This window comes from Bombus impatiens, unplaced genomic scaffold, assembly GCF_000188095.3.
Source record: "Bombus impatiens unplaced genomic scaffold, BIMP_2.2 scf_2850, whole genome shotgun sequence".
NCBI classification, from domain to species: Eukaryota; Metazoa; Arthropoda; class Insecta; order Hymenoptera; family Apidae; genus Bombus; species Bombus impatiens.
Window position 1 is genome coordinate 88,461 of NT_179269.1, and position 25,454 is coordinate 113,914.

A 25,454-nucleotide genomic window follows, 5' to 3' on the forward strand; every position below is an offset into this window, starting at 1 on the left:
ACCAAAGTATTTTCTTTATGTTCGGTCTTCTTGGATGTTGCAATATCGATGAAAATGTCGCGTAGAATTTTAAGAAGAGGAGACTTGCTGGATCCATTGACCTGACTCCGCTCCTTTCGCATTCGGAAACGAGAAGTGTCGCGGTTTTGCCGGTCCATTCACGAAAACGTTCTAACTTTCGTTTTCCCTTGGCGATGCAGCTGACGTCAGACGCGTCGCGCTCGAGTTTACGGCGCTACAAAACTTTAATCGCCGTGTCGCTGCCTGTCCTCGGGCGGAGAAAGAAAACGAAAGCAAACCGAGAATTACGTGCCGATTTTGATAAAGCCAGATGCCCGACAGGGGTTTGTCGAATGCAAGAAAGGGAAGAAAATGAAAGCAGAGGAAGTTGCGGGTATAGTAAGTAAAGATAAAATTTCAAGAAGAGAAGAAATTTATTCCCGTTCGTGATCTATTGCAATTTATGGTAGTAGTCGAGTGAGTAAAAATGAGCGAGGAATTCAGTCGAAAGAATTTTCCATGTACATACAAAGTCGACAACGAAGTACGTAACTTATTTCCTAATGAGAAAAAGAAAAATACCTAACCCATCGATGAATAGTGAGAAAGTTTATGGACGTCCACAATAGCAGAAAAATAAGGAAAAGAGTGAATTTATAAATTATACTCCATCTTTAAATAGACGAAGAAATTCTCGAGAAATTTATGTAGCAATAAATTTCAATATTAATAGCAGAAGATTACATCGACGGGACGAAGAATGGCTGCATTTCCGCCATCGGTTCATCATGCGTGAGTTACGCAGCGATCACTGCGCGATCTGAGTCGATTACCAGCGCGTTTCCCCCGTTTTATGATATCTCAGACGTAAAAAAGGAAGCGTCCGGAATGTGTGCCAGTGGGTCTCGGCCCCCGAACACGCTTTTCCTCCCTCCAGACCTCCGTCGAGGAGAAGAACGAGGAGAACGAGCCTAGTTTGAAGAAAATCACGTCGAGTAGGGGAACAGGTTACCCCGAGTGGGGAGGAGAAGTTGCATAGAAAGAGCAGCTCTGTGAAACTGCGCCGATTCTCTCGATCGACCGCTGAGCGGTTTCGATCGTCGCTATTTCTCTTGCGAGGAAACAGTCCGTATCGAAACTTGCGTCACGAAGAGTTTTCCAAAGATAGGAACTGATCGTTCAAACCAATAATCGAGTCGATTTTCGTGGAAAATGTTTTAAAATGCCAAACAAGGAATAATCGTATTCGTATATACGATCGAATCGCAAGAACAATAACCGATATTCACGGTTGTTTCGTTAAGTAGGTACGAACGATTAAATCGATACACGAATATCATTAATTAACATCTGGCTGATCTAATACCGACTCTTATGGTAATTGCGATCACACTACGGATTACACTGTTCTTAAAGGCTTCAGTTCCTCGAAGAACGTTTCACTTTGCACGATTTCTTACACAATCGCGTCGTGCTACTTGCGAGACACGCTTACCCACAACCGTCCCACCAACACGGACATCCGGATTACGAGCGGCCAGGAAGAATCCTTCGCACAAAGTTTATTTACCGCTTTATGCTCGTTAATCCGTTCGATTAAAAATAGACTAGACTAGAGAGTTTAATCGCGAGCTTCAAGCATCGTAAGCACGAGGCAGAAAGAAATATGCAACGCAAGGTATGGCGACTCGTTGGCACACTTACTTCGATCGGCTCCGATTCCATTGCCCGATTTTCCTACACTTGATCAAATCCTACCGGTCGATAGATCCTCGACACATCTGGTCCATCGTTCTCGTTTACGAATTTTCTTCTAATAGATGGAATTTACGAAGATATTTTTTCTATCTCTCTTTTCTATCTTGACTGGGTGACTTGGTTGAATGGAACACACGCGCGAACTTTTGGTCAGGTAATTAGTTGGATACTTTTTATTCGATTGCGCAATAAATAAATAGTACAAAAGAGGCTGAATGGATGAGTGTGTAGAGAATGAAGAATAATAAATAAACATGCTTCGACAGGGTGTACTTTGGTTTTTTCAGCGTCCGTCCGTGTCGTCGATTTTCCGTCCCATAATCATCGTGGTCCACAACTGATCGTTACATTTTCATCACTATACTGTGTATACGCGTTTCACGTGCAAAACGAATCTCTAAAGCGTCACTTTCGAACATTCTGTCCGTCATGTCTGTCACTACTACCGTGTCGATGTCATTGTCACTGTTGAGAATGGCCGTCTTTGTCTCGTGTGGTATCTCGCGGCACGCTCGTAAAGTCTCTTCGAACGCGGTTTAATTATACTGTATCGGCTTGACTCTCGAAGAAGATCTACGACGAACGGCTCTGTGTACGTGTGTGGAAGATCAATTGGATCAGGACACCCGCGAATCACCGAACAGGTGCGCGTAGCCTCTATACGGAAGATCGTGGTCTTCCTCGCTGAGGGACCGTTTCTTCCGGTAATGATGGTGGCCGACGTCCTGCGCGTAGACTACGTGATGTCCACCGCCGCTGTCGTGGCTGCTCGCCAACTTCTTCACGGCGACAATCAACGAGAGCATGAGCGCCAGTGCCGACACCATCAACGCCTTCATGGCTAACAAACCGAGAGCACCGAATCCTAGCGCCGCCATCATCTTGCCTGGAAATCACGAGAATGCTATTAGATAGTCAGCTTCCGAGATCCGGGAAACTGGATAAGGCGTAATTTAAAATGTTTAGCGTTTGACTCTGAGATTTAGATTTAGATAATAGATATTTCTGTAGAGATTCGCGTTTGTATCCTAAAATCTGAAAGTAGATTGATAATCCTATGTGAATGTTGGTGCCTGGATTCTGAGATTCACGTATGGATAAATATCTCTGTGAATGTTGATGCCTAGATTCCAAAGTTTAAGTATGGATAGTTCTATAAACGTCTATGTTCGGACTCTGAAGATTAACTCTAAGCAGACATTTTTAACGATCCTGAGGAATAAGATTCCAGTTTGATGGAGTGAACTTCGAGCTTTTATTCGCGGGAAACTAGTATCAAATGGTACGATTGAAATCTAGAGATTTGTATCATTAATTACGAGAATTTAATTCCAGTTTAAAAAGAAAAAGAAAAACTATTCTTAGCTATCAAAAAACTTACAGATTTCGAAACATGAGACTGCGAGATACTACTCAAACGAGCAACAAGATACTTTCTTTACAACTCTTCCAAAAGCTATAAATTGTACAAGTTACAGAATAAAAATGTATCCAAAGATTCATCTAAAATTCTAATGTATTATATTTAGCGAATCATTTTACCCATCATCAGCGCCAATAGCATTATTCCGCCATTTCCGCCCTTCTTTCCGCCGCCGCCACCACCACCGCCGCCTCCGAATCCGCCGCCTCCAAATCCGCCACCACCACCTGCTCTGGCTGAAATTAAAATAAAATTTGTCAAATATCCGACTCCGTAAAACCACGATTATCGTCCCAAAAATGGAATCTGCAATCAACCTTGATCAGCCGGTAAACTCTCTTGGAGAGCACTCTCGATATTTTGCGGCAAGAAGCTTGGCAGCTTAATTCTGAGTTCTCTTCCCTCCAGAAACTGCATCAGGGTTCCCATATTTCCAAATCCTTTCATGAACCTTCCTTTACGAATGGGACCAGTTCCTGGTACCTCGACCAAACTAACGCCATCAAAGATCTCGATATTAGGCTCCTTGCTAGACTTCTCTAATAGCTGTTGCATGATCTTCCTGACTATCCTAACTCCGTAGCAGGATACAGATACGTTTTTGGAGTCCGTTGTGGAGCAGTCGGTCGCAAATCCGCTGAAAGAATCCTTCGTATCGTTGGCGTCCGCGGAGTAGGCCTGTTTCGTGGTAGAAAGTAGGCAAACGATCAGCAGACAGAGGGCCAAACAACGACGTTGCTGTCCGCGTATAGACGCGCTCCTGAACCAATCCATAGTGTCGATCGTAACCACGTCGATCCTCGATTCGAAATTTCCGGTCCGCTAGTAAAACGTCCGTTAAAGTAACAAACTGTTATGATATCGATCAAACTTCACGATTCGCGGGCAGATACGCGCTAAGAGATTAGAGATGCTACGGAACCTACGGCGGAGGTCCGAGTGTTGCATCTCGTCGGTCTTCAAATCTCATTTATATAGTTGTACGTGCCGGTCGGTGATTGTATTATAAAAAAAGCAACGAGAGCATCGCCACTCGAGACCGGCCAGAGACCATTCTCTTATTCGTGTTGTTGGCCGTGTGCATTAGCCTGCAATTTTTCGTTCGCTCGGCCGATCCTCTCGTAGCTTGTGTTTTTTTAATTCTTGTTTTCGAAGCGTTTTAGAGCGTTACGCCGCGGTTGGCTGCGAGGCCGCTCCAGCGAAGGAGCGAGCAGGCGCGACTAGCTCGCACAACACGAGCTTACGCCTCCACTTCCTATCTCCGTTCATCTTTCACTCGCCTCTCGATTTCCCTCCGTTGCCGGATCCCATACCTCTCATCTTCGCGTCTCTTTTATTCTAGATCAGTAGATATCAGCGTCTTCTGATATCGTACCCTGCCCGCCCCACGTCTCCGGATACGACTTCCTTTCCCTCTTTCCGTGCTTTAGTGGAGCAGAAGAGAACGTGGCCGATTTCGAATCTCTCTATACGCGCGTGCCTGCTCGTTGTTCATCTTTCAATATGCAATTAACAGACAGAGCCACGCGAGTCTCTCGCGTCCGCGCCAGATATTAGCAACCATGAAGTCTGTTTTCCATCGCCCGGGAAACTCATCGTAACACTGTGAATGCAATAGGATAATCACGCGAGACTCTAAACGACGATTGTTTCTGGTTCCGACAGACGGAACCAGCGGGAGGAACGATCGGTCTGGCTCGATCGGCACCGGGCCAGATCGTCGAACAAAACTAGTTCATCTCTGCGCATACCTTTCTCTTCTGTTCCACTTCCCTTCGTGTGCTGCTCGAACGATACACGGTATACATATACGTAACGCCGGCTGGTAGGTATAACTAGGCCCGGTTCGAAATCATTCGCTCGTTCCTTGCCACGACGCCACGCCACACGGACGATCGTGTATCCTTGAAACCCGATCGACGATTGCATGGGACGATTCGCGATCGATTCGAGTCTTCTTCCTCTCTTCGTTTCTTTCTCTTCTTCGTTTCTTCTTTCACATTGATTGACTACCGAGGGAATGGGGAGGGTGCGTGAACGTTTCTCGTACTTGGATTTCGCGGATCCTTCAAGGGCGAAGGCGAGTTTCCGCCGCTTGAAACTGGGAAATTAGGAGAAAACTTTTGCGATAGTTTGGAGGTGTATACCTTGGATTCTTGAATAATAGAAAGTTTATGAAATTATACTGGATTAGGTGGGAAACTATGGGTTTTCAAAAAATTCGTTCGAGATTTCCTTTGAAATTTTGTCACCTATGATCTCTGTCAGAGTAACTCTTCGTCTTTGCAATTTAAAGTTTCATACACCTAGAATTAGAACTATTTTTCTCAATGACATAGCAATTTTAATTAACGAGTAGTTTATTTTTATATCTTCGTTTAAAATGTTCATAGATATCGTTGTAACGTCAGTTCTAAATATTACGTTCTATAACATATGAATTTATCTCGATAAAATTTACGCACACGAGTGTTCCCGTTTCTCTGATAAAAAAAGCTAACAGCATTTAATCGATTCCAAGTTTCTCCAGAAACTTCTGTAATCTACCGCAGTGGTAGGGAGGGTGTTAGAATTTATCGCGGAGACGTTTTCTCCTTTCGATAGGCGAAATGTGTGTCGACGCGGGGCAATCGATCATTCACAGACTCGTCGACACCGTTAACGCTCCTTCGACATCCTCCTGCGTCGGCAATAAGAAGATCCGATCGATACATCTAGATACTTTCTCCTCTCGCGACGAATTTCTCCGAATCCGGCGAAAACACGCTTCCGAAAAGAAACCAGGCCACGAATTTTCGATCAAGAAACGTATCATAATTACGATTATACGGGATAATAAAAAACAGACTAAAATATTAACTTTTAACAAGCATTTGTAATTCCTTTAACGTGGAATATGTGACATTTAGTTTCGATTAAAAAATTATCAAAATTAACTCAAGGCTGATTTAATTATCGAACTTTAATAATTAATAAATAATCAGGAAGTGTATATCGTGGTCGTTTGGAAAACGTATTTTCTATTTCGATTATATAACAGTTAGATCAAATCATATAAACTTTGAATCTCCAATTTGAAAAATTAATTCATCATTTTTCATGATCATACGATACGATTGACCCACGTGTCGATTTTTTCCGACTTACGAGCATCGGTAACTGGGTCAACGATGACGACCACCTCTCTCCCGTACCCGAAACCGAAAGTTGATGTCACAGTGAGAGAGGAAGGGATAGAGAGATTCTTTCTCCTGAGTGTCCCTTATCGAGCCTTCATCTCCTTTCCGATCCTTCCCAATCGAGGTGGAGAAAGCGGCTACCGCGAAACGAGGACAACTTATTCGAATGAGAGAGATACTTTGTGCATCGCGGTCCTCCGGTAGTTTTCCCTTCGTTCCGGTCATCTTTGACATCTCCGAAAGTTGACATTCCTCAGAGTGGGGAACACCTCGAGGCGTCGAGAATTTGAGGTATGGGAGCCTGAGAACGTTTGTGCTTTTGTGAACGATGGCGTTGAAAAGTAATTTTTAATCTTTTTCCAAAAATCCCTCACTTGAAAGTTATGGAAAGCCTGCATATTTTTATATCTTTCTAATACTAATTTTTATTTTTATTTTTTAGAGGTCTAGGAAATGGCAATTATTTGTTTGAATAATCGAGAAGATATTTTCAGTGAAATGACAGATTTAGAAATTTGAGATGCTTCTAAAAAAAAGATGGTACTAAATCAAATTTCTAGGATAAGCCGACGCCGTCGTCACACTTGATGTTAAAGTCCCGCTAAGTTCCGCAAAGCGAAGCACGACGTGACGAATACCACAAGACATTCGACATATTTTTACAATCGAACAGCTAGAAATACGCCATCCAACTTTCATATAGTCGATGCTACGTCTAATCGTACATAAATAAATTCTACAACGGTTAAGTTTTCTCTGTGTACTTTATATACTGGAAATAAATGATGACGATTGTTTTCCATCCAAATGTTTTGAATGAACATTCCTACATTTTTAACTACACTCCACCGGTAAATTGTCAATTAGTGAAATCATGAAGATTCTCAAACGGACTCGATTTAGATTTCCAAACGGTAAACAGACCAAGGATAACGAACTATTTAGTTCGTTAATTTTTCATGATAGTATAAAATACCTCAAGAATGTGAACATGAAATACTTGCGTCGAATTGAATATCCTTTTTCGTTCTTAAGATCCCTAGAAAAAATGGCAATCTTGTTTAGCGAAGCTACTTAAGGAGTTCCGTTGCCACGTTCTTATTCGGATTTAATCATAATTGCTGTGCATAATAGCTGTAATAAATAATGATAAAATGACACGTGTATCTAAACGTGTAATTTCTATCGCTACTCACAAGTACCGTAATTCAAGCTAATAGTCCACAATTAACAACTTACCTTTCCTTTCTGGTTGGGAAAAGAAATAATTGAATTGTGTGTCACCTGTCTCGCAATGATTTTTAAATTACGTGAAAATACGCGAAGAACGAAAACTCGCACGACTCGTTTACCAAGAAGCGATGATAATAAATTAGATAAAGCATTTTTCAGAATTCAATGACCTTTTTTATCTTTTTACACGCAGTACTATTTTGTTTATTATTATTTTAGTTATTTTCAAAAAAGAAGAGGAAAATAAATATCAGACTAATTTTTTACACAGGATTAACCAGGCATACACGTTTTATAAAAAACAATAAATATTTATTTATACAAGTAAAATATGACATAAACATAACATTATTGTACAATCTGCATCCAGTGATGGTGGAGCGGGTGAATAAGTTAATCATAAATTAATGGATAAATAAAGTATAGTTACAGAGGGAGTATGCAGCAGTCCTTTTTCGCGTGTCCATAATTTTCCGTCTCTATGGGAGCGTCTCGTTCGTCCGTAAGTTATCTACGATCGTGATTCGACTTTCTAATAGTTCGTGAGTATGCGATTCATCGCTAGAAGTCAATAGAACGACAAATACACACGAATTATGCCATCGTGTCATTTTAAGCAATCCATTAAATAGTCGAAATCTTTGTTTAAGTTCTTTTTGTCCAAAGTACACTGTGTTGCATGCCGTCTATGTCTATTGTCCGTCCACAGTCAAGAAAGGAAGATCACCGTTGAAAAAGGTAGAAGAATAGACCAAGTAGGAAGGTAAAGTTCGAGAGACGAGGAATAAAAAAAATGAAGAAGATAGAAAAAAGAGTGACAGAGAAGAATTAGATACTGAATCTAACTGCAAGAGAGTGTTGGCAAGAATCAGTGGATCTGACAAGGTCTGAGAGATAGCAGACGGTGTCATCAGGTACCACGAATTCGAATCCACGGGTCTAACACCTCGACTCACTTCGCGTGCGCCGAGTAAGCTAGATCGTGAGCGTCTGTCTGTCCGGAAATCGGACCTTGACCATGGAAAGTTCTGGCCCAGCCGCTGGAATAGCTGTCCCCGTGTCCATGATCCAACGTGTGACTGGAAGTGTGATGAGGATGAGCGACCACCTCGTAAGTCACGTGCTTCTGTTGCGAGAACAGTTTCTTCAGACCGATTATACCGGCCAGTAAAAGAGCGATCTTGGAAAGGAGCAACGCTTTGCCGACAAGTAACGCGAGCGCCTTGAAGGCCAGACCACCGATCAGACCGATCTTCAGTACCGCCGCCGCGATCAACGGACCCATGTTATTGTTCTTCTTTCCGCGACCTGAAAGTTGGATGTTGGATGAGCCTGTGATGTCACTTTCCACGAGGAAGGCAAAACGCTTAAGACTTTCCATGGCAATAAAGTCTGGCGAGGCGTGACAAGATTGCTACATCGAAGGATTTGTATTTGAACGTAATCAGAAAACAGAGAGTAAAAGTCAAGATGAACGATGTAGGTGTCAAAGGTAGAAATCTCTTGTTCTAAGATGAAAAGGAAAAGTTTCGGATGAAAGAAAGTCTTTAGATCTCATGAAGAACAGTTCTCTATAAATGGATTCGTTAATCTTTTGGATGGAAAAAAAGATTATTTCATTTCTACCACCACCTTAAATTTTACATCCTAAGTGTCTATTATCTATGAATAGCAAAAATATTATTACCATCCTGCACTGGAATATTGTCCGCCCTTTCGATGGACAAGCCAAGATTCAACGATCCGTTCTCATCCTCCGAAGCAGAAACAACTACGTCATCTTCCGGTAGAATTCTCCATTTGATACTTCTAGACTTGATGAAGGCATACACCTTGTTGGCGACAAGGTCGAGGACCTCAGACTCATCGTCGTTGCTTCTGCCAGCTTCGAACGTAATCACCTCCTCGGAGGCTTGGCTGGTTTTTCTGATCTCGATATCGTCTGTCAGCTCGATCGACGCCTTCTTCAGTAGCTTGTTCATGTAGGTAACCAACTTCAACATCACGCAGCTGCTCATGTCGTTTTGCGAGCACTTGGAGTTAAGCTTTCGAAGCAACTCTTCCTCGTATTTGGCCCGATCCGTGAGCGTCACAGACTGCTGCTCGAGCACGCTAATCTTGTCGAGCTTCTCCAATGGTGTCGCCAGGCACATAGCCAGCCACGAGATCGGCAACAATAGCAGAATAATCTTCATCTTGTTTTTCTGTAAAAACGCGTACAATTTAGTTATAAATAGTAATTCGATTCTTCTTTGACAGTGGTGATTCTGTTTGTTAAGTTTGACAAGCAATGAATTCTAAATTTGACTCTAGAAGAATGTTTCTAAATTATTAATTAACTACATCATTGACTCGAAGTAAGGCGAACAACGTAACTGTATTCGCCGGAATATAGGACTCTCACGAAAGTTCAAAACAGAGAGACAAAAATCACAGAGGAATAAAACTAGTTGCTTAGTTAACGATAAAGAAACAAACAAAAAGGTACAGATGACCGGAATGAAGGTACCCACCAATGTTTCGATCGTCCGATTAGGAGCACGGAAGCTGGGAGTCGAGGCCACGCTACCGAGAGACGGCACCTCTTGCCTGTCCCTTCCTGTTTGAGCTTATCGCTGGACAGAGGTGTCCCTTGACGGTGTGGTGTCACCCGATGCGTGGATCGAGCGTAGCGAGTATTCTGAACCTATCGTCGCGCCCCAACCACTTTATATACCTAGACGACAGGCCGAAGTTGCGTATGCGAAAACGTGGTACACAAGCACCACCTTCCTACGGGAGGCGCGGAAACCTACAACACACACGGGGGCGGGTGGTGCCCACTTTTGCCTTTGATACGAGCTGGCTGGCTGACTGGTCGACACGGTACCAGGTGGTGGGATCCATCGTGCACGAACTACCTCCTTCTACGCGACTCGATCTCGCTGAAAAGAGCACCGACCCGAGAGATCCCAAGGCGAGGGCTCGCTTATCCGCAAACTGGTTCCCCCTTTGCCGGACACCTTCGGATACGCCATCGACGGAGATCGACCGCCGTCGAGTCGTTTGTTGCCGTTTTACGTACACAAACGCGCAGATTCCTGGACGCGTAGGGACCAGCCACGACCCACCGCGAGAACCGTGTCACGGATGTGGAGCACGCACGCCAGCGGCCGAATGAGCAGCCGCTTGCGGGCGCAATAACTGCGACACGATCCGTCGATGCTGTAACGTCTCGATCACGATCTTTCGCGTCGAGCTATTGATGAGTTTGTCCAATATTGATAATAATGTTTATAGTGTATGATAGTTATTTGGAATCTTGGTTGTTGGTAGAGTATGTTAGGGCTGGGTTTGATTTATGATGCTCGAATGCTACTTGGGTAATGCTTTAGATCACTTGAACGCTAACTTGGCTATGGTACTTGAACTGTTTTTTCAATATTAATTTATGGATCATAATTTATGGATTATATATTCATAGGTTTGAGGAAGTGTTAGTAGAAGATTCGAGAGATGAATTTGACATGAGAAGATTCGGATGCTAACCGGGTGGTAATTTGAGTCGTTTGAACGTTAACTTGGGATTACTGCACGCTGCTTGAATATATTGTTCTTGAATATGAATTTATGGATCAGGATATATCGGAGGAAATCTGAAAACATAATCATTTTCCGGATGTAAATGGTATTCGGCTAACGATCATTATCGCTCATCATCTTTTCACCTACTGATTTTTCGGGCAGAGAGCGTAGAACACGCACGTAGGATGCGTAAACAACTGTTGAAGTCGGAACTGGCGGGGAAAACACGATTTATCAATGCCATTTCACGGACTCTTTACTCGTATAATTCGTGGGCTCGACCTTTTTATTTCTCGTCAGTTTTCCCGACTTTTCCTCTTGATTCGTTATACCGGCAATTAAAATGAATTCACGAACAAAAGAATGACGCGACACGTGCACGGAAGCGATTCCGTGACTACGGGCAAGCGAGAACTCGAATCGAGGTGAAAAACACGCTAGAAAGCAACGGGCCAGCGTTATATTACGCTCGTAAAGAAAGTAAATATCGCGGCACCGCGTGCCGTAACAAGAAACAATTACGCCAGGAAGAAGGCGTGTGTGACGAAGTGTGCCAAGTTCGAACCCCGTGTGCTCGTGAGACAGTACAACTTTGTGCAGGTGACTTTGTTCATCTGATTTCCTAAGAAAGAAAAGCTTCGACTTTGGATGTTTTTAAAAAAGTCCTTGAAAAATTCAAGTCCTCGTCACATAGATATAATTAATAATTAAAAAACTCGATTACCTAACTTTTGTGGAATTAAAACAATACTTTCGAATATTAAATTTTAGATAGAAGATACATTTCTATTTATATAAAAATAGATAATAGAAATGAAAGATATTTGTCGCGTGTATGAAACATGTCTTCCTGGATATTAAAACATTTTTCCGACTCGAAAGAATTATGCTAGAAAGCTGGAGCTAGAATTTCTGCGTGTCCGTCTCTCATAACGTATAGTTTTGTATAAGAACAGTTAGTCGTTTTTAACGTTATTGCCGAGATCGAACGATCGCTAAGCGATATCGCGAGTTCATCTTGGGTTTGTCTCGTCGAGATCGGATCGGCCAGAGAGAAGGGGAGGAAGCATGCGGAAAAACAACGATATCCGCTTTTCATTCTTGAACCGGGGACGGTTCCTAATACAAGTTGTTTTCGCGAACGGCAAACAAGTGGTCTATTCACGAGCATTGATATCGAACAGTAGATCGATCGAAAATTACATCTGTATTTCAAATGTCAAAATTTTCACGTTTTCACGTTTTCAAACATTAAACTGTTACAATGTTGAAGTACTTAAAATATCAATTACTCTAACTGTTGCAAACATTTGGATTTGAAACTTTCCACTATTCCGAACTTTCAAATATTCAAATTCGCTAAGATAATCGGTCAACCTCTCAATAAATCACATAGTGAAACTAAATTCCAGCAATAGAATTTTAATTCGATTGCCAAGCCAGCGATCGACCTACGAAATCTAAAACGAGCCACTGGAGTATCATTGGCTCTGCAATTTACATTACACACTTGAAATTGCGTTGGACTCGTCGTCAACTGGTTGTTCTATATTTCTTATCCATTTTTCAGCGCCCTGCCACCGAAAACTCGGACACCGTTCAGAAATGACGAAACCTAAACTAGCCGCAGGCCCGATCGACGAAACAACCGGTGTTAAAAAAACAACGAAAAGTATGCCGCCGTGGAATCGTATATGGTAACCGATTATTCGACGTCGACTCGATCTCACAGTCCCCGGAAGGTGTTTTGATACGGACCGTTACATCGAATTCCAATCGGACGATTCGTCAGAACCCGGGGCCGTCTTGCCATCCAGACGGCGTGGGTGACCGGTTTTCAAAGAAATCCACAAGTTCAATTTAGAGCCTCATATTATACTAATAGATATTTTTCGTTACTTGCATATTCGTGCATATTCGTATTTTTATCAAGATAGCTAAGCCTAAGTGGCTTTCATAAAAAGATATTTGTCTACACCTATTACATAGCATCACGAGTACTACGTTTTAGATATTTTATATTCACCTAGATCCTGCGTGCATTCTGCTAATTCTTACATCTTAAAACTTCTCCGGTAATAACTATACTACGAATGTTTATGCGAATTTATATCTTTATGAATAGAAATGAAGAAATAAAGCCTAGATTCGGATGTGTTTTATCTATTGAGTGTTGTAACCAATATGGTGCGTTTGATTTTATATTCTTTTATAGATGTCATAAATTTCTCCATACTGTTTCCATGTCACGGATTTCATCGTGATAAGAGACGTAAAACGAAAATTTCGGTACTAAAAGTAAAGAAAAGAGGAAGTACAATGTGATAAAATGCAGGCCGACACAGTTATACGTTGAAATGCCATCAGATATGCGGAGGAATATTTCATTTCCAGCATCGATTAATATCTCTGCCAAGTCCAATCACGACAATCTAATAGAAAACCGTGTCCGGTACATCTGTCTTTCGGAAATGTCTATTACGCTAAAAGCCCCGCGTTCTATCTCGCGAAATTCGACTAACGAACCAGAATAACCAGAAGGTACATCAATTATAATCTACCAGGTAAAAGCAGACACACTTTCGTGTCAAAGTCTCATTCATCTAACGCGTACGTAAATACATATACATCATATCGCACTCTACATCTTCTATCGCAGATCTTAGTCCATCGACGAAGGACCGTTCTCCGGAGCAGAGCTAGCTAGCTAGCTAGCTAACAGAAGAGGAATTTAATTCTTCGCCTAATCGAACAGAAAATCACGAACGATCACGTGCGATCCCTCGTCGATTTGCATTGCTCGAGCGCCTTTGATATCTACCTGTTTCGTTAACTTTCTCCCAGGTAACCTTGTTCCCCCATTTTTTTTTCCTTCGCACGTTACCGTTCGTATCGGCGATTTAGCGCAACTTGGTTCCGCGGCTCGGTCGACCGTGCCGTACGGGAAATTTCGCTTCCCTCCGCGCCACCCCTTCGAATCCATGCGTGTATCAAGGTCACGATAGCCACTGTTCGATCGGAAGACCATCAACGACCTTGATTTCAAGTCGTCAATATCAATCAAGGAGATTCGTATAGGCGACGTCGTCCTGTATCAATGGTCGGTAGTTTAAAAGTGAAACTAGGAGCATTTTCACGCGTTCAGATGGTTGACGCGCGACTTGGATCGTAATTCCGGATGAAAGGATTTATAACAACAGTAGAACGGATTTGTCGTCTTTCAGGACTCGAGATTGCGACCGCAGAAGCGGATCGGAAACGACGATTGCGACTTTTTTTCAAGATACTCGACAAAAGTGAATAGTAACGTGGGATTAATTGGCGTCATAAATAAGTTTTAAAATTACTTCTCTGTAAAAAAAAAGAAGAAAAATGGGAAGTGTGACTTACCGTGTTCTTCTCTCGCGGTTTTCATAAGAAGAAAGACATTTGAATGATTATAGAAACTGTATTCTGCCAAACCTACATTTAGTTCTGATTAATTCTCCACACTCGGGCTAATCTTCGATCACCCTGAAGAATCTGAGGAATCGAGTGTCGCACGTGTAACGGAAATGCGGGATTTCATCGTTCGTACAAACTGGTTTGCAAAATCGGTTCTTTTTGCCAGGCAATACGCCATGACTTTCCGTGTTTTCCGTGTATTAGCTGGAGACGGCGGGCCGCTTCCGGTCTTCTGATCGAATGAGGCCACTTGGTCAACAGGTCCGTTCCATCCGATTCTCTGGATCGCGAGTGAGAATCGCATCGAACCGGTTGCCGCGTGCATGCTTGTTCCTCCTTTTCAAGCGTACGAAGGAAAGAAAAAGAGAAAAAATCAAGCGTGATCCTTGCGACAAGATTTTCACGCGATTCGAGGCGCTTGTCACGGGATTGTCGCGCGGAGAAAAGAGGGAAGGGACGCGTGAACCACGCTGAAACGTCTATCGACATGAAAGAGTCGAATGGAAGAACTTGCCGTTTGATCGGGAGTATTATTACTGTAACTCCACTGCTTCTCCGTCAATACGTTGGAAATGTTAACGAGAGAAATTGTGTCTTAAGGAAGGGATGGTAATGTAAGCGACAACGTAGAAATTAATATTATCGATGGGACAATTAACATGGCTTTCGATGACACACTATTTTCTGCTAACTCGAAGGATGAAACGTAGAGAAATTTTATTCGTAGAATAATTCATTGAGCTTTACAGAGCTTTCAATATCAGATTTTAATGTAATAAATTCGATCTTTTAATTAGTCATCTAAAATTAGATAATTTATTGTAAAAGAAAAGAAATCGTAGGTGAAGTTTGAATTTTATATTTACATGATTAATTGAGGTATACTTTGATAAGTTTTTATAGTAGACTTTAACGTCTATTTGAATTTAGATTTTTATTTAGAAGACATTGAAGACTGACTGTTAATTATTTATGAGTATAGCCCCGGATATTTCAAAAGAGAGGAGTAGCAATAAACTATGAGAAGTGCGTGCTTCTCTTCGTTTCTCGTACTTCCTCGAGAACATCGTAATTCACATCAATGTGCGAAATCTATAAAATCAGAAACTGAATCTGATCTTCTTCGCGATATTGGTAGTGTCGTGATCTTATTTTCCAGCGACTTCCGGCTCGAAAAACTTATGATGAACTATAGAAATGAAGAAAAAGGGGTAACAAGGTAATGTGATATTTATGGAACGTTGTACAAGACCGCTCTCGAATGATTTTCCATTGAGAAATATATCGATAGAACGATAACCATATCTTTGATTAAACTAACAAATTTTGACAATCTTATAATAAATGTAAACATTAATTCACATGAACGTAATACAAAAATAAGGAATTGAAAAATTAAATGAACCAGGTCGATGAATTTGTTCGCATCGACCTACTATTCATTATTTTCGTTTCACTATACCTATTAGCTAAGAAAACTGCAATCGACAATGTTATTGCTCCACCTCTGGTCAAGATTTCATTTTTCATGTCTAATGACCCAATTTTATTGCAATTTCCGTTTCATTGCATTGTTATCGTAATGCAACACCAAATCAACTACAGACTAATAGAAAACCAGAAGCATCGTTATTATCAGAGAAATTGTTTTACATAAATGAAGACATGTAGATACTTTTGGCGAAATTAATGTTGAAATTTTATTAATGTTGACATTAATATCGAAATCCGTTTCAATATTCTATTTTATTGTCGTATAATTTTGTATTATAGATAATACTTACCAAATTATAAATAATAATATCAAATTATGAAATTGGTACAGAAAACGATTCAATTTATTAATAATAACTAATTATATTATAAAGCTAGGCTTACAAACCTTTAAACGGCTTACACAATAAATAATAGCACACGTATAACATAAGAATAGTACTTTCCATTGATCATGCAAGTATCTACATTCGCACTTCAGTAATATATACAGAACTTAATAGATCAATTAAAAGTTTCGCCTATTATAACCAAAAACATGGCTGATCAGCTAGAGCTTGTACACCAGCTAGAGCTTGGCTGTTCAACAATGGCAACGCGTCCCAGCATAATATAATTTCTAATCTAGGAAGAGAGCTTGTGTCGTAAATTTTCATATCGAAAATTTACATATAAATTCTTACGAATTAGAGTTTCTCAAAAATTTCTTATCTCAAAGACTTTAACGCGATCATATAAAGATAGAAATGGTTATAATCAACGCAAATATCATAATACTATCAGGTCCTTTAACATTAAGAAAGAGAGCGAAGAAAGGCAATGTAAAACAATTTTTTAAATTGAGTGTTTTTATGATTGGTATTGCCGATAGCCTCGATAAGCAAGATCCTGACCAAAAGATACGCTGCTATCTCTGTGATATCCACTTGCATACTCGAGACCATGGTGGTCATCCTGTTCAGGATAAAGATAACTATTGGAATTTTCTTTGTAATAAGGATAAGCTATACCGCTCTGACTATACACTGGTGGATGATAACTCTGCGTGAGTGGCTTGTACAACTTGAAAAATCCAATTAGACCAGGTATTACAATGGCTAAGAAACCGAGGAATTTCTTGAAAGACGCTAAACCCAGGATCAGAGGTAGAAACAGGAGTAACTTCAATTTGAAGAGCTTCAGTACGATGAGCATTGGAATAAGGAGTTTCTTCAATTGATGACGGGCTGTTAGGAGAAAAAATGGAATTAATGATATGCGTAAGGATAGTATTATAATGATATTATAATGATATAATATTATATAAATAGAATAAAATTAATAATAGTTAGTAATAATACTAATTAGTATCGAAGCTGAAAAAGGCATACAATTTTTGTTGGAGGTGGACTCACAGAAGAGAGTGTCTTTTTTATTCTCAAGAGTGTCAATTTCGTCGGCAATTTCATCCAAAAACCGTGGAGCGTACACTTCATTTTCTCCAGTTTCTTCGGAAGGGATGTGCAACTCGATAGCCACGGTTTTCACGAATTTTTCCGCCTTTCTAAGAACGAATTTCATCAGTTGATCCCATTCAGAGTCGCTAGACCTGAAATGATAAAAGTATTAGTAAAGAGAAATTTTGCGTCGTATCGATCTCAGAGGAAACTACGTAGACGTTCTTAGAATAAATTTCACCTTGATTCCCCAGAATATTCGTACGGCTGACGATTGACTTCCTGTACCACGTCCCTGGACATTCTAACGACCTTTACATAATCATTCAGGTCGTAATGAGAGTGATCAAAGAAATCGGAGAAATAACTCAAAGCCTGAGATTTGAAACATTCCGCCAGGTCGCCGTTTAAGCAGCCTTGATTTATTTTCGCTATGTATGGATCTACATTTCGTCCTGTGCCTAGACCGATCCAGTCGAAAAGTCCTTTACCTTGACGCGTTTTATTGAAAACGACCTGCTCTTGCGGCTCTGGTGGCTCTGGCACGTGGTTCTCTGGAATTATAAATTCAAATATTATTATATAATAATTATAGCGTTGCTATTCTAATAAATAGCTTGCTTTTAAACCTCATTTTACAGATATCTCAACATTGACGGTTCTTTAAACGTGTCACTCTTCTATCAAACTGACGACAGATATTTCTTACAATTATATCCATAAATCAACTTCTACTTTAATTTTAAAGTAAACATTCTTTATTTCAAATATGAAATATCTTACCGCGCGCTTCCGAGCGCTCATAGGAAGTTCCATCCTCAAAGGTAACCGATAGACAGGGTACCAACAGCGTCAACAACAGCACCAGACCGTGTGTTACCAGCAATTGCACTAGTCGCATGCTTCTCACCTGAATGTTGTACCTGCAGTCACGTTTCTTTATCGACACTAGTTTCACGTGAAACGCTCGTCAAACAATATCCCTCGATACGTCATTCACACGAAACAAAGAACCAAAACGAACAAACGAATTATTGACGGATACCGTAGCGCCATTCGCGTTCTGTCAAAATAGCTGCGCCTTGTTCGATTCACAATCAAAAACAAAAACAGAGAGCAGCGAATAATTTCGAATGAAAAATGGATAGCTATCTCTTACCAGACTCCATCAACCGACTGGATCCCTGCACGACATCGTTTCACGATTTAGTGGAAAAAAGAACGCTGGTCGCGATTCACGAACCGCACTCGAGTGTCTGGCAGAGACCAACTTCGATCGTAACCGCGCGGTAGATATCGAAGTGCCGTTACCTCGACGAACCAATCCGGAGTCCTGGTTCAAAGGAACCGGGTCCATAACCTTGTATTCCGGTCGCGCGTCCATAGTATTTGTTACGCCGATCACGCACTCTCTTTGATCGAGCGCCAAATTTTCCAGCCACCAAATCTAATTATGATTAATTTTTTTCGACTCTACAATACGTCGAACGATCTCGTGGAAACCTTTGTTGTTTTACAAATAATTGCGAAATACAAATACAGCGAACGATATGTTATTTCTTAATCATTAGAGATTAATGTTCGTTAGACCTTAATATTTCGTGGGATTTGGCAAGATTCAACTTCGAAGACTTGATTCGTACATCGATATTACAACCCTTGATCTATGTAAACGTTACATCTTATAATTCCAATTACATAATAATCTAACTCCATAAGCATTTTACGTGTGATCATCAGACTACGAGATTTATACAAATTTATATTTTTATAAAAAGCCAAAAGAATAGAACCTACGTAAAGATACGTTTTTAAGTGCATAAAAGTCCGCAACCCAGTGACCACAAAATTCCACTGAAGAAACAAATTTCAATAATTCATTCCATTATTTTAAACCAAACCACTTTTCGTTTACTAAACCGGTACTAAAATATTAACCTTATCACGATGTTACCGCAATGGCCATGCTTCAACCACAACAACAAAATTACACTGTCAAATTAATATCATTCTGGAAGAGACTACACAAATTACAGTCGCGAGCGCGGCTCTCACCTTTTCGACGGAGATGCAGGATAGAACGAGATTACAGCTAATAACACCGGAGGATGAACTTAGAGCAATGCGATGCATCCGCTCGCGTCTGATCATTTCATTTATATGAACGAGCGTTCATACAGGGTACAGTGAAAGGGGAAGGATGTGGGTTGACGCGGGAGCAGAGGGAAAAAAAGACGTAAAAAAAATCAAAAGTGAAAGTGGTCCCCGGATATAGGACCGGAACCGGGCGGTTTTGAACAAAGAGGGACGAGCAAGAGCGACGAACGAAACAGAGTCGTTGGACTTTCCTTCGTAATCCATGATCGAGCGTGCGTCATCGCTCTGCCCCTTTCGTTTTCTCTCGTGTCCAGCGCACGCGTACATAGTACGTGTGTTTGTGTCTTCTGTTTGATCATCCTTTCTTGGAACCATTCTATAGGTAACAGCTTCCTCGAGCTTCTGCGGCAATTAAAATTTCACCAAGACACGTAATTTTTTAGGTTATCAATTGCGCACGTAGAACGTTTAGTTTATGTAACTCTCTTGCTTATAGTAAATAGAACAATTTCTAGAAGAGAAAGAAAAGATCGTAGCGCATTCACAGCGTTTTATTCACGCACTGTACAAGAATTGATTGCGTTGACCCGCATCGGATCGAGTCTCTTATCGAATAAATAAATAGACAGTAATGGTCCGTGAGCGTTCATACGCCTCGCACTATTAATTAATAAATTAAGAACCACGATTCCTCGTGGCTAATAAATAAATATCTAAGTCCGCGGAGCGTGGACCGACGCACATTGGAATTAAATAGGAATTAAAGAAACGTCGGGGTCTTAAGTTCCGCGTCGTACAATCATTCGATATGTTATTGAAATTAAACCGCTAAATCGCGAATGACTGCGTTTCATTGGTTGAAAATCGAGGCGTCGTCGACGTCGCGACACCACGATTTTCCATGATTACTCGACTAAATATAATCGAGCATCACTATATGGAAATTCAAACCTGACAGTTCGAAACATCGAATTCCACGAATACACGGCCATAAAATTCTTTCTTGGTAAATCGTGCGTGTCTCTAATCGCGTATTATTTGTCGGACCTACTTCTAACCATGGTAAGTCGACTATTACGTAAGAACGTAACATTCGAATACCGGTAATGATATACAGCGATCCAGCTATCATGTACCGTTATCACGGTCGACCTAATGATTGCCATTTGTTTCCTTCGTTGTCAGCCTTCTGACCGATTAATTGCGTGAAATTGTTTCGTATTAAGCATCTTTGATCTTGTTTGGACTATTGAGTACGTAATTGCCCGAGTAACAATATATGTCGTCGTGTACAGAGATAAGCAGGTACAGAGATAGCGATCTTTGAGCCTTGGTGAGTGATCTTTTAAATATTCTGAACAGCAAGGAACCTGAAAATATATGTAAGAAGGCCGTGTGTAATTAGGCGCTACAGCGACCTCGCGGAGATCTCAACGTCCGCATAGGAAGCGCTCTCCAAACTACTCTTTTGTTAAACCCATAAATATCAAAAGTTTCGATATTCAGATTCCATTTAAATTAATCGAAACTTTTTACAATTTAAAACTTTTAAAATTTAATATAATTTAATGAGTTATTAAATATCCAAATTACGTACTCGGTGGTCGTATGAATAAATGATCGAACCATGGAGCCAAATAATAAAAATTCATAGTTGAGGTAAATTCACCGATTTCCTAAATTACTATTATACCTACTATTCAGACTATTTTCAAGAACTGTACCCTGCAACTTATAATCGCCACAGAAATTCGCTCAAAGTGCTCGATACCTGTATACCAAAGTACAACCAACGACGATCAACGAATCACAGGTAACCGAATAAAAACACGATTTGGTTTCAATCGGTCGTTCAGTCCCAGGATTGAATCCTCGCTGTTCTATCTTCTTTCTTATAACTTCCTCGCGTGGACGAGCTTGTCGATGTCCTGGTAGGTAGCCAACATCGCCTGATTTTGCCTGAGAGTTTGATCCTCCCGTGCAATTGCGCAACTCGCGTACGCATCCTCGCATTTCACGCCATCTTGTCCGTCTTTCGCGGCCTTCATGTACCGGAAGAACCTCAGGACATCGGGATTATCGCTACTGGGTCTTCTTAATTCGTTCAGCTCTCTGGACAGCTGTGCTGAGACCAGATTCGAATACGGTGCGTACCTGGCGGGGCTTCGGTACATCGCACAAACGGCGTATTCTCTGCAACCCTCCGTCGTGTGGCCCAGACGAGAGAACACGGCATCCAGGCGAGATAACAGAGGTGAGTAGAATGGGTCGTAGTTAGTTAGCAGCAGTGAACTCGTTGGAATTTCGTGGAACACCTGCTCATTTTTTACGAGAACTCTTGTGAGAATTTTGATACATGAAAATTGTATTTTCGTAGGACAGTGTGAATAGACTGGATAAATGTTGATTATTACCATATATCGTAAGTCAAAATTTGAAGATTTGAGATCTGAATGACGATTTGTGAAAATGAGATCTTCAATGGATATAACGTTAACAATTAATTGAACTAGGAAATTTGTTGGAGAAATTTTGAATAAAATAGATAAAATATCGACAACTGTATGGGTACGAAGAAGGTTGAGAGATCTTGAAGAAAAATAATGAAATCGTCAGTGAATGTAATATTATAACAATCGATGATTTATTGATTTAGAAAATTTGTTAGAAAAAGAGACATTACCTTAAAGTCTTGCTTCTTAGAAAGTCCATGAGCAGCAACGTGGCGAGTGTAATAACGATCGGCAACAGCATTGGCGTGAGTTATTCTAGGATCGACGAAGGAATATCTCGATGCGATTTCTGGATTCTTCTGAGACTGCATCATACTTTCATCGTACATTACAGAGGCTGGTAATGTTCCTACCGGCTGTCGCGTCAGGTAGTCATCGCTGTACAAATCGGAATTATCCTTGAACTCGAAATTTTCTTCTGGCTGCGCCGTGGTATGTGATGATTGCGCAAACGATGAAACTCCTACAAAGCAAATTGGATCAATATCCGGATTTTTCTCAATTCGACCACGAAACAAGACAAACAGATAAACTAAATCTGTCATCGCACGTTTCAGTTACCAATTTAAGATGACTACTATAAGTGAAACAGTTTGGATATCTAGAATTACAGAATTACATTGTCAATTAAAGTAAGTGGTACAAGTACGTACCTTTACCAACGATATTACCGATACTTCCGATGATACTGGGCAGGAAAAGCGCCAGTAGGACACTCTTAATGATCTGTACACCAAAGATCAGAGGTAGCAGCAGCTTCTTCAGGCCAAATGCTAGAAAACCAAGTCCGAATCCTGTTAAAAAGGTACTCTTTCCCTGAAAGATGGCTGAAAGCAAAAGTACCAGCAAATTAAAGCCTTGCGGTTAGTCCTGTAAGCCATGCTGCAGCCAGCATATATGTATATATATATCTCTCTCTTTCTCACTCGCCTTCTCAGTTACTTCACACAGTGGCAGACATAAGATCTCTTTCTGAAAAATCATTCAACATACATGTAAGGTATTTCTCGAATTGCCACGATGATCTTAAATGAATACAATTACGCAACGTTGGTGATTGTCGCGAATGAAGCCGTATCTTTCGTTTTGCCACTCAGCGGTGAACCAGCTAACCGTCTTTTTTAGCATGTTTTAGCGAGAAGCCAATCAGTGATGTGTGAAAAGCGCGATGGCGATGTTGTCCGTTCGTTTCGTTACGCGACTCTTCGCCCTGTTGGCGCCAGGGCAGCGTGTATTTTCGTGTATTGCGTGTAACATTTCTCGAAAAGCGTGCTTGGGCCTTGACCGCAGTGTCATTTGGTCGAAACCAGTCTTCCGACTTTGGACAAAACCTGAATCGGCGGATTGGAGATTCAGGCGTAAAAATAAATGAACCGAAAGCAGGTTTCTACCTTCTGACAAGTCAAACGTTTACTCTTCTCTTCCGCCATTTCTTTCACTTCTCGTGATTCTTGTTTTGGGAAAGTCGACTTGAAAAACTACGCAAACATGCCTACTTTCTAGATGATGTTGGCCATCCAGTCCATTTGTAAAGGAATTTTTCAACATGTCCACAAAGGAACACTATAGGCAGATACCGCATGATACGCCCACCTTTCATTTCATACAGATACGTAATATTGTATAGGAGTGAACGCGAGCAACTACAATCAAGACCCAGTTTTACCAGCTCGAACGCGTTCCACGACTCCTCAGCGAGCGGGAAATACAGCGACAAGCAAACGAAATCGGTCCGCGGAAGAGGCAACAACGTTCATAGCAACATAAAACAACGATCCTGCGAAACCCGTGGATGCGCCGTTGGTGCGAGCGGAGATTACGAAAGCGTGACACGAACACGTTCCGTAGACTCACCGTTGAAGAAGGTTCTAGCTTTTCTACCGGGTATTAAGTCCTGGCTCAGACGTATCTTTACTACGTGTTCTCTTGCGAACCGGCGAACTTTATCGAGTAGGCTTGCGTCCGGCCGGTCGTTACCTTTTTCGTCTTTCCTGCCGATGACGTCCCGATTTCTTATGATCTGCACCGAGTCGGTCACGTTGTACGTGTCGATCCTAGACAACCTGTCGAATAGATCGGACAGATCCTTTCGCGCGCAAGGCGTCGTCTTGTTGTCCTGGCAACCCATCGATTCCAACGGAAACGCTGTAGCGTTCTCCATTCGCGTCGCCTCGATCTGATACTGTGACCTATCGTCCGTCTGTATCATCTGATTAATGTTCGTGTCGAGTTTCGAAGGTTTACCGGGCATCATATGCGGATGCTGATCCAACTCGTCACTACTGAACGATACCTCGTTTTCGATAGAATCCACTTGAACTGGATGGTCGGTCTCGTTCAAGGCCGCCACGTGGTCCTCGACCCCGACCGTCAATCGGAGCCACGCGACCGCCAAGATGAGCAAGACGCCGTCTCTCGATCCACCCATGTTCCCCCAACTTGGAACCTGTCTCGCACGATTCTCTCTTTCTCTATCTCTCTTTCTATCTCTCTCTCACCAACTCTCTCTCTCGTTCTCTCTTGACTAGCTTCTCTTATTGCCGAAAGATAACTGCATCTCGGTCCGCGACGTTCGCTCGATGTCCCCTGAAATAATAAAAGCAATGCGATCTTGTACAACGGATCTCTGAACTGAGGTAGCGGAGACGTATGACAGATGGTATCCCAATCGAGTAAATGTCAATTGAGTAAGTAATAATTACCGTGAACGAGTTCTTCTCGGAAATCAAGGAGCTTAATTGATAGTCGAGAATTCACGGTCCTCTGACTTCTTGATTCCCAAAATGATCGTTCGTTTGAAGTGACACCAGATACACGAGACTGTCTATTCTCACAGTTATAACACGTAAATGACATGAAAGTGTGCAACCAACTTTGCAATCGTCTTGTAGAAATATCGAAGAATTTTTGGAGAACGTGTGGGTTTAGATATTTTGTTTAGAATCGAACACTGTAAAGACCTTGGTGAATGGAACGACGAAGACGTCGGAATGGTGCGCGACCATCGACTCGATACTACTGCCGAGTCTCCGTAGCATCGCCTCGGCTGATCCGATCTGGGTTACCCGGCCATCCGTCTGTCCGTCCCTCTGTCCGTTCCTTTCTACCTTCCTCTCTTCCACGTTCGTTCATTCGTTGGTTGCGCTCCCGCCACAAACGCTTCGTCTCTTTTCCTCTGGCACGTAGACGGTCGTCGTTCTCCTCTGATTCAAATCCAATCGAATTCGACGCGGGTCTAACGACCGCCGGACCGATTTCACCGGTTGGAATTTCGGCTGATGACGCTCCATCTGAACCATTCTTTACCTTTTTT

At 41.6% G+C, this 25,454-nt stretch overlaps 4 protein-coding genes across 5 annotated transcripts; all 4 read right to left on the bottom strand.

The window, feature by feature from the left end:
• Positions 1 to 2,264: 2,264 nt before the first annotated feature.
• LOC105681897 lies at positions 2,265 to 3,955 on the bottom strand. Its single transcript, XM_012393382.3, has 3 exons — positions 3,499 to 3,955; positions 3,301 to 3,417; positions 2,265 to 2,644 (listed from the first exon to the last, which is right to left on the bottom strand). Exons 1-3 carry the CDS (start codon positions 3,953 to 3,955, stop codon positions 2,376 to 2,378), a joined length of 843 nt encoding a protein of 280 aa, XP_012248805.1. The 3' UTR covers positions 2,265 to 2,375.
• Positions 3,956 to 8,033: 4,078 nt separating this feature from the next.
• LOC100744594 lies at positions 8,034 to 9,788 on the bottom strand. The gene is made up of 2 exons (XM_033324458.1): positions 9,281 to 9,788; positions 8,034 to 8,901 (listed from the first exon to the last, which is right to left on the bottom strand). Exons 1-2 carry the CDS (start codon positions 9,786 to 9,788, stop codon positions 8,546 to 8,548), a joined length of 864 nt encoding a protein of 287 aa, XP_033180349.1. The 3' UTR covers positions 8,034 to 8,545.
• Positions 9,789 to 16,421: 6,633 nt separating this feature from the next.
• Positions 16,422 to 18,854, bottom strand: LOC100743329. Its single transcript, XM_012393380.3, has 5 exons — positions 18,691 to 18,854; positions 18,315 to 18,454; positions 17,773 to 18,085; positions 17,490 to 17,683; positions 16,422 to 17,321 (listed from the first exon to the last, which is right to left on the bottom strand). Exons 2-5 carry the CDS (start codon positions 18,430 to 18,432, stop codon positions 16,945 to 16,947), a joined length of 1,002 nt encoding a protein of 333 aa, XP_012248803.1. The 5' UTR covers positions 18,433 to 18,454; positions 18,691 to 18,854; the 3' UTR covers positions 16,422 to 16,944.
• Positions 18,855 to 20,161: 1,307 nt separating this feature from the next.
• LOC105681892 lies at positions 20,162 to 25,149 on the bottom strand. Of its 2 annotated transcripts, none has more exons than XM_033324457.1 (5): positions 24,844 to 25,149; positions 24,119 to 24,727; positions 22,795 to 22,968; positions 22,312 to 22,604; positions 20,162 to 21,943 (listed from the first exon to the last, which is right to left on the bottom strand). In XM_033324457.1, exons 2-5 carry the CDS (start codon positions 24,567 to 24,569, stop codon positions 21,521 to 21,523), a joined length of 1,341 nt encoding a protein of 446 aa, XP_033180348.1. In that variant the 5' UTR covers positions 24,570 to 24,727; positions 24,844 to 25,149; the 3' UTR covers positions 20,162 to 21,520. The 2 variants fall into 2 exon arrangements, with proteins under 2 accessions (XP_033180348.1, XP_024227830.1); XM_024372062.2 differs by having other exon boundaries at positions 22,795 to 22,914; positions 23,996 to 24,727.
• Positions 25,150 to 25,454: the final 305 nt, after the last annotated feature.

What these genes read in the sequence shown, in the direction of transcription:
- LOC100744594 (XM_033324458.1), bottom strand. Translation starts at nt 9,788, where the DNA reads ATGAAGATTATTCTGCTATTGTTGCCGATCTCGTGGCTGGCTATGTGC. An exon ending in CAATATTCCAGTGCAGGATG is followed by an intron (nt 8,902 to 9,280) that starts GTAATAATATTT and finishes TCCAACTTTCAG; the next exon opens with GTCGCGGAAAGAAGAACAAT.
- LOC105681892 (XM_024372062.2), bottom strand. Translation starts at nt 24,569, where the DNA reads ATGGGTGGATCGAGAGACGGCGTCTTGCTCATCTTGGCGGTCGCGTGG. An exon ending in AGCTAGAACCTTCTTCAACG is followed by an intron (nt 22,915 to 23,995) that starts GTGAGTCTACGG and finishes TTGGTTTTCTAG; the next exon opens with CATTTGGCCTGAAGAAGCTG. An exon ending in CTAAGAAGCAAGACTTTAAG is followed by an intron (nt 21,944 to 22,311) that starts GTAATGTCTCTT and finishes AAAAATGAGCAG; the next exon opens with GTGTTCCACGAAATTCCAAC.
- LOC105681897 (XM_012393382.3), bottom strand. Translation starts at nt 3,955, where the DNA reads ATGGATTGGTTCAGGAGCGCGTCTATACGCGGACAGCAACGTCGTTGT. An exon ending in GAGTTTACCGGCTGATCAAG is followed by an intron (nt 3,418 to 3,498) that starts GTTGATTGCAGA and finishes TTTTAATTTCAG; the next exon opens with CCAGAGCAGGTGGTGGTGGC. An exon ending in GCTATTGGCGCTGATGATGG is followed by an intron (nt 2,645 to 3,300) that starts GTAAAATGATTC and finishes CGTGATTTCCAG; the next exon opens with GCAAGATGATGGCGGCGCTA.
- LOC100743329 (XM_012393380.3), bottom strand. Translation starts at nt 18,432, where the DNA reads ATGCGACTAGTGCAATTGCTGGTAACACACGGTCTGGTGCTGTTGTTG. An exon ending in TGAGCGCTCGGAAGCGCGCG is followed by an intron (nt 18,086 to 18,314) that starts GTAAGATATTTC and finishes TTATAATTCCAG; the next exon opens with AGAACCACGTGCCAGAGCCA. An exon ending in TAAAAAAGACACTCTCTTCT is followed by an intron (nt 17,322 to 17,489) that starts GTGAGTCCACCT and finishes TTCTCCTAACAG; the next exon opens with CCCGTCATCAATTGAAGAAA.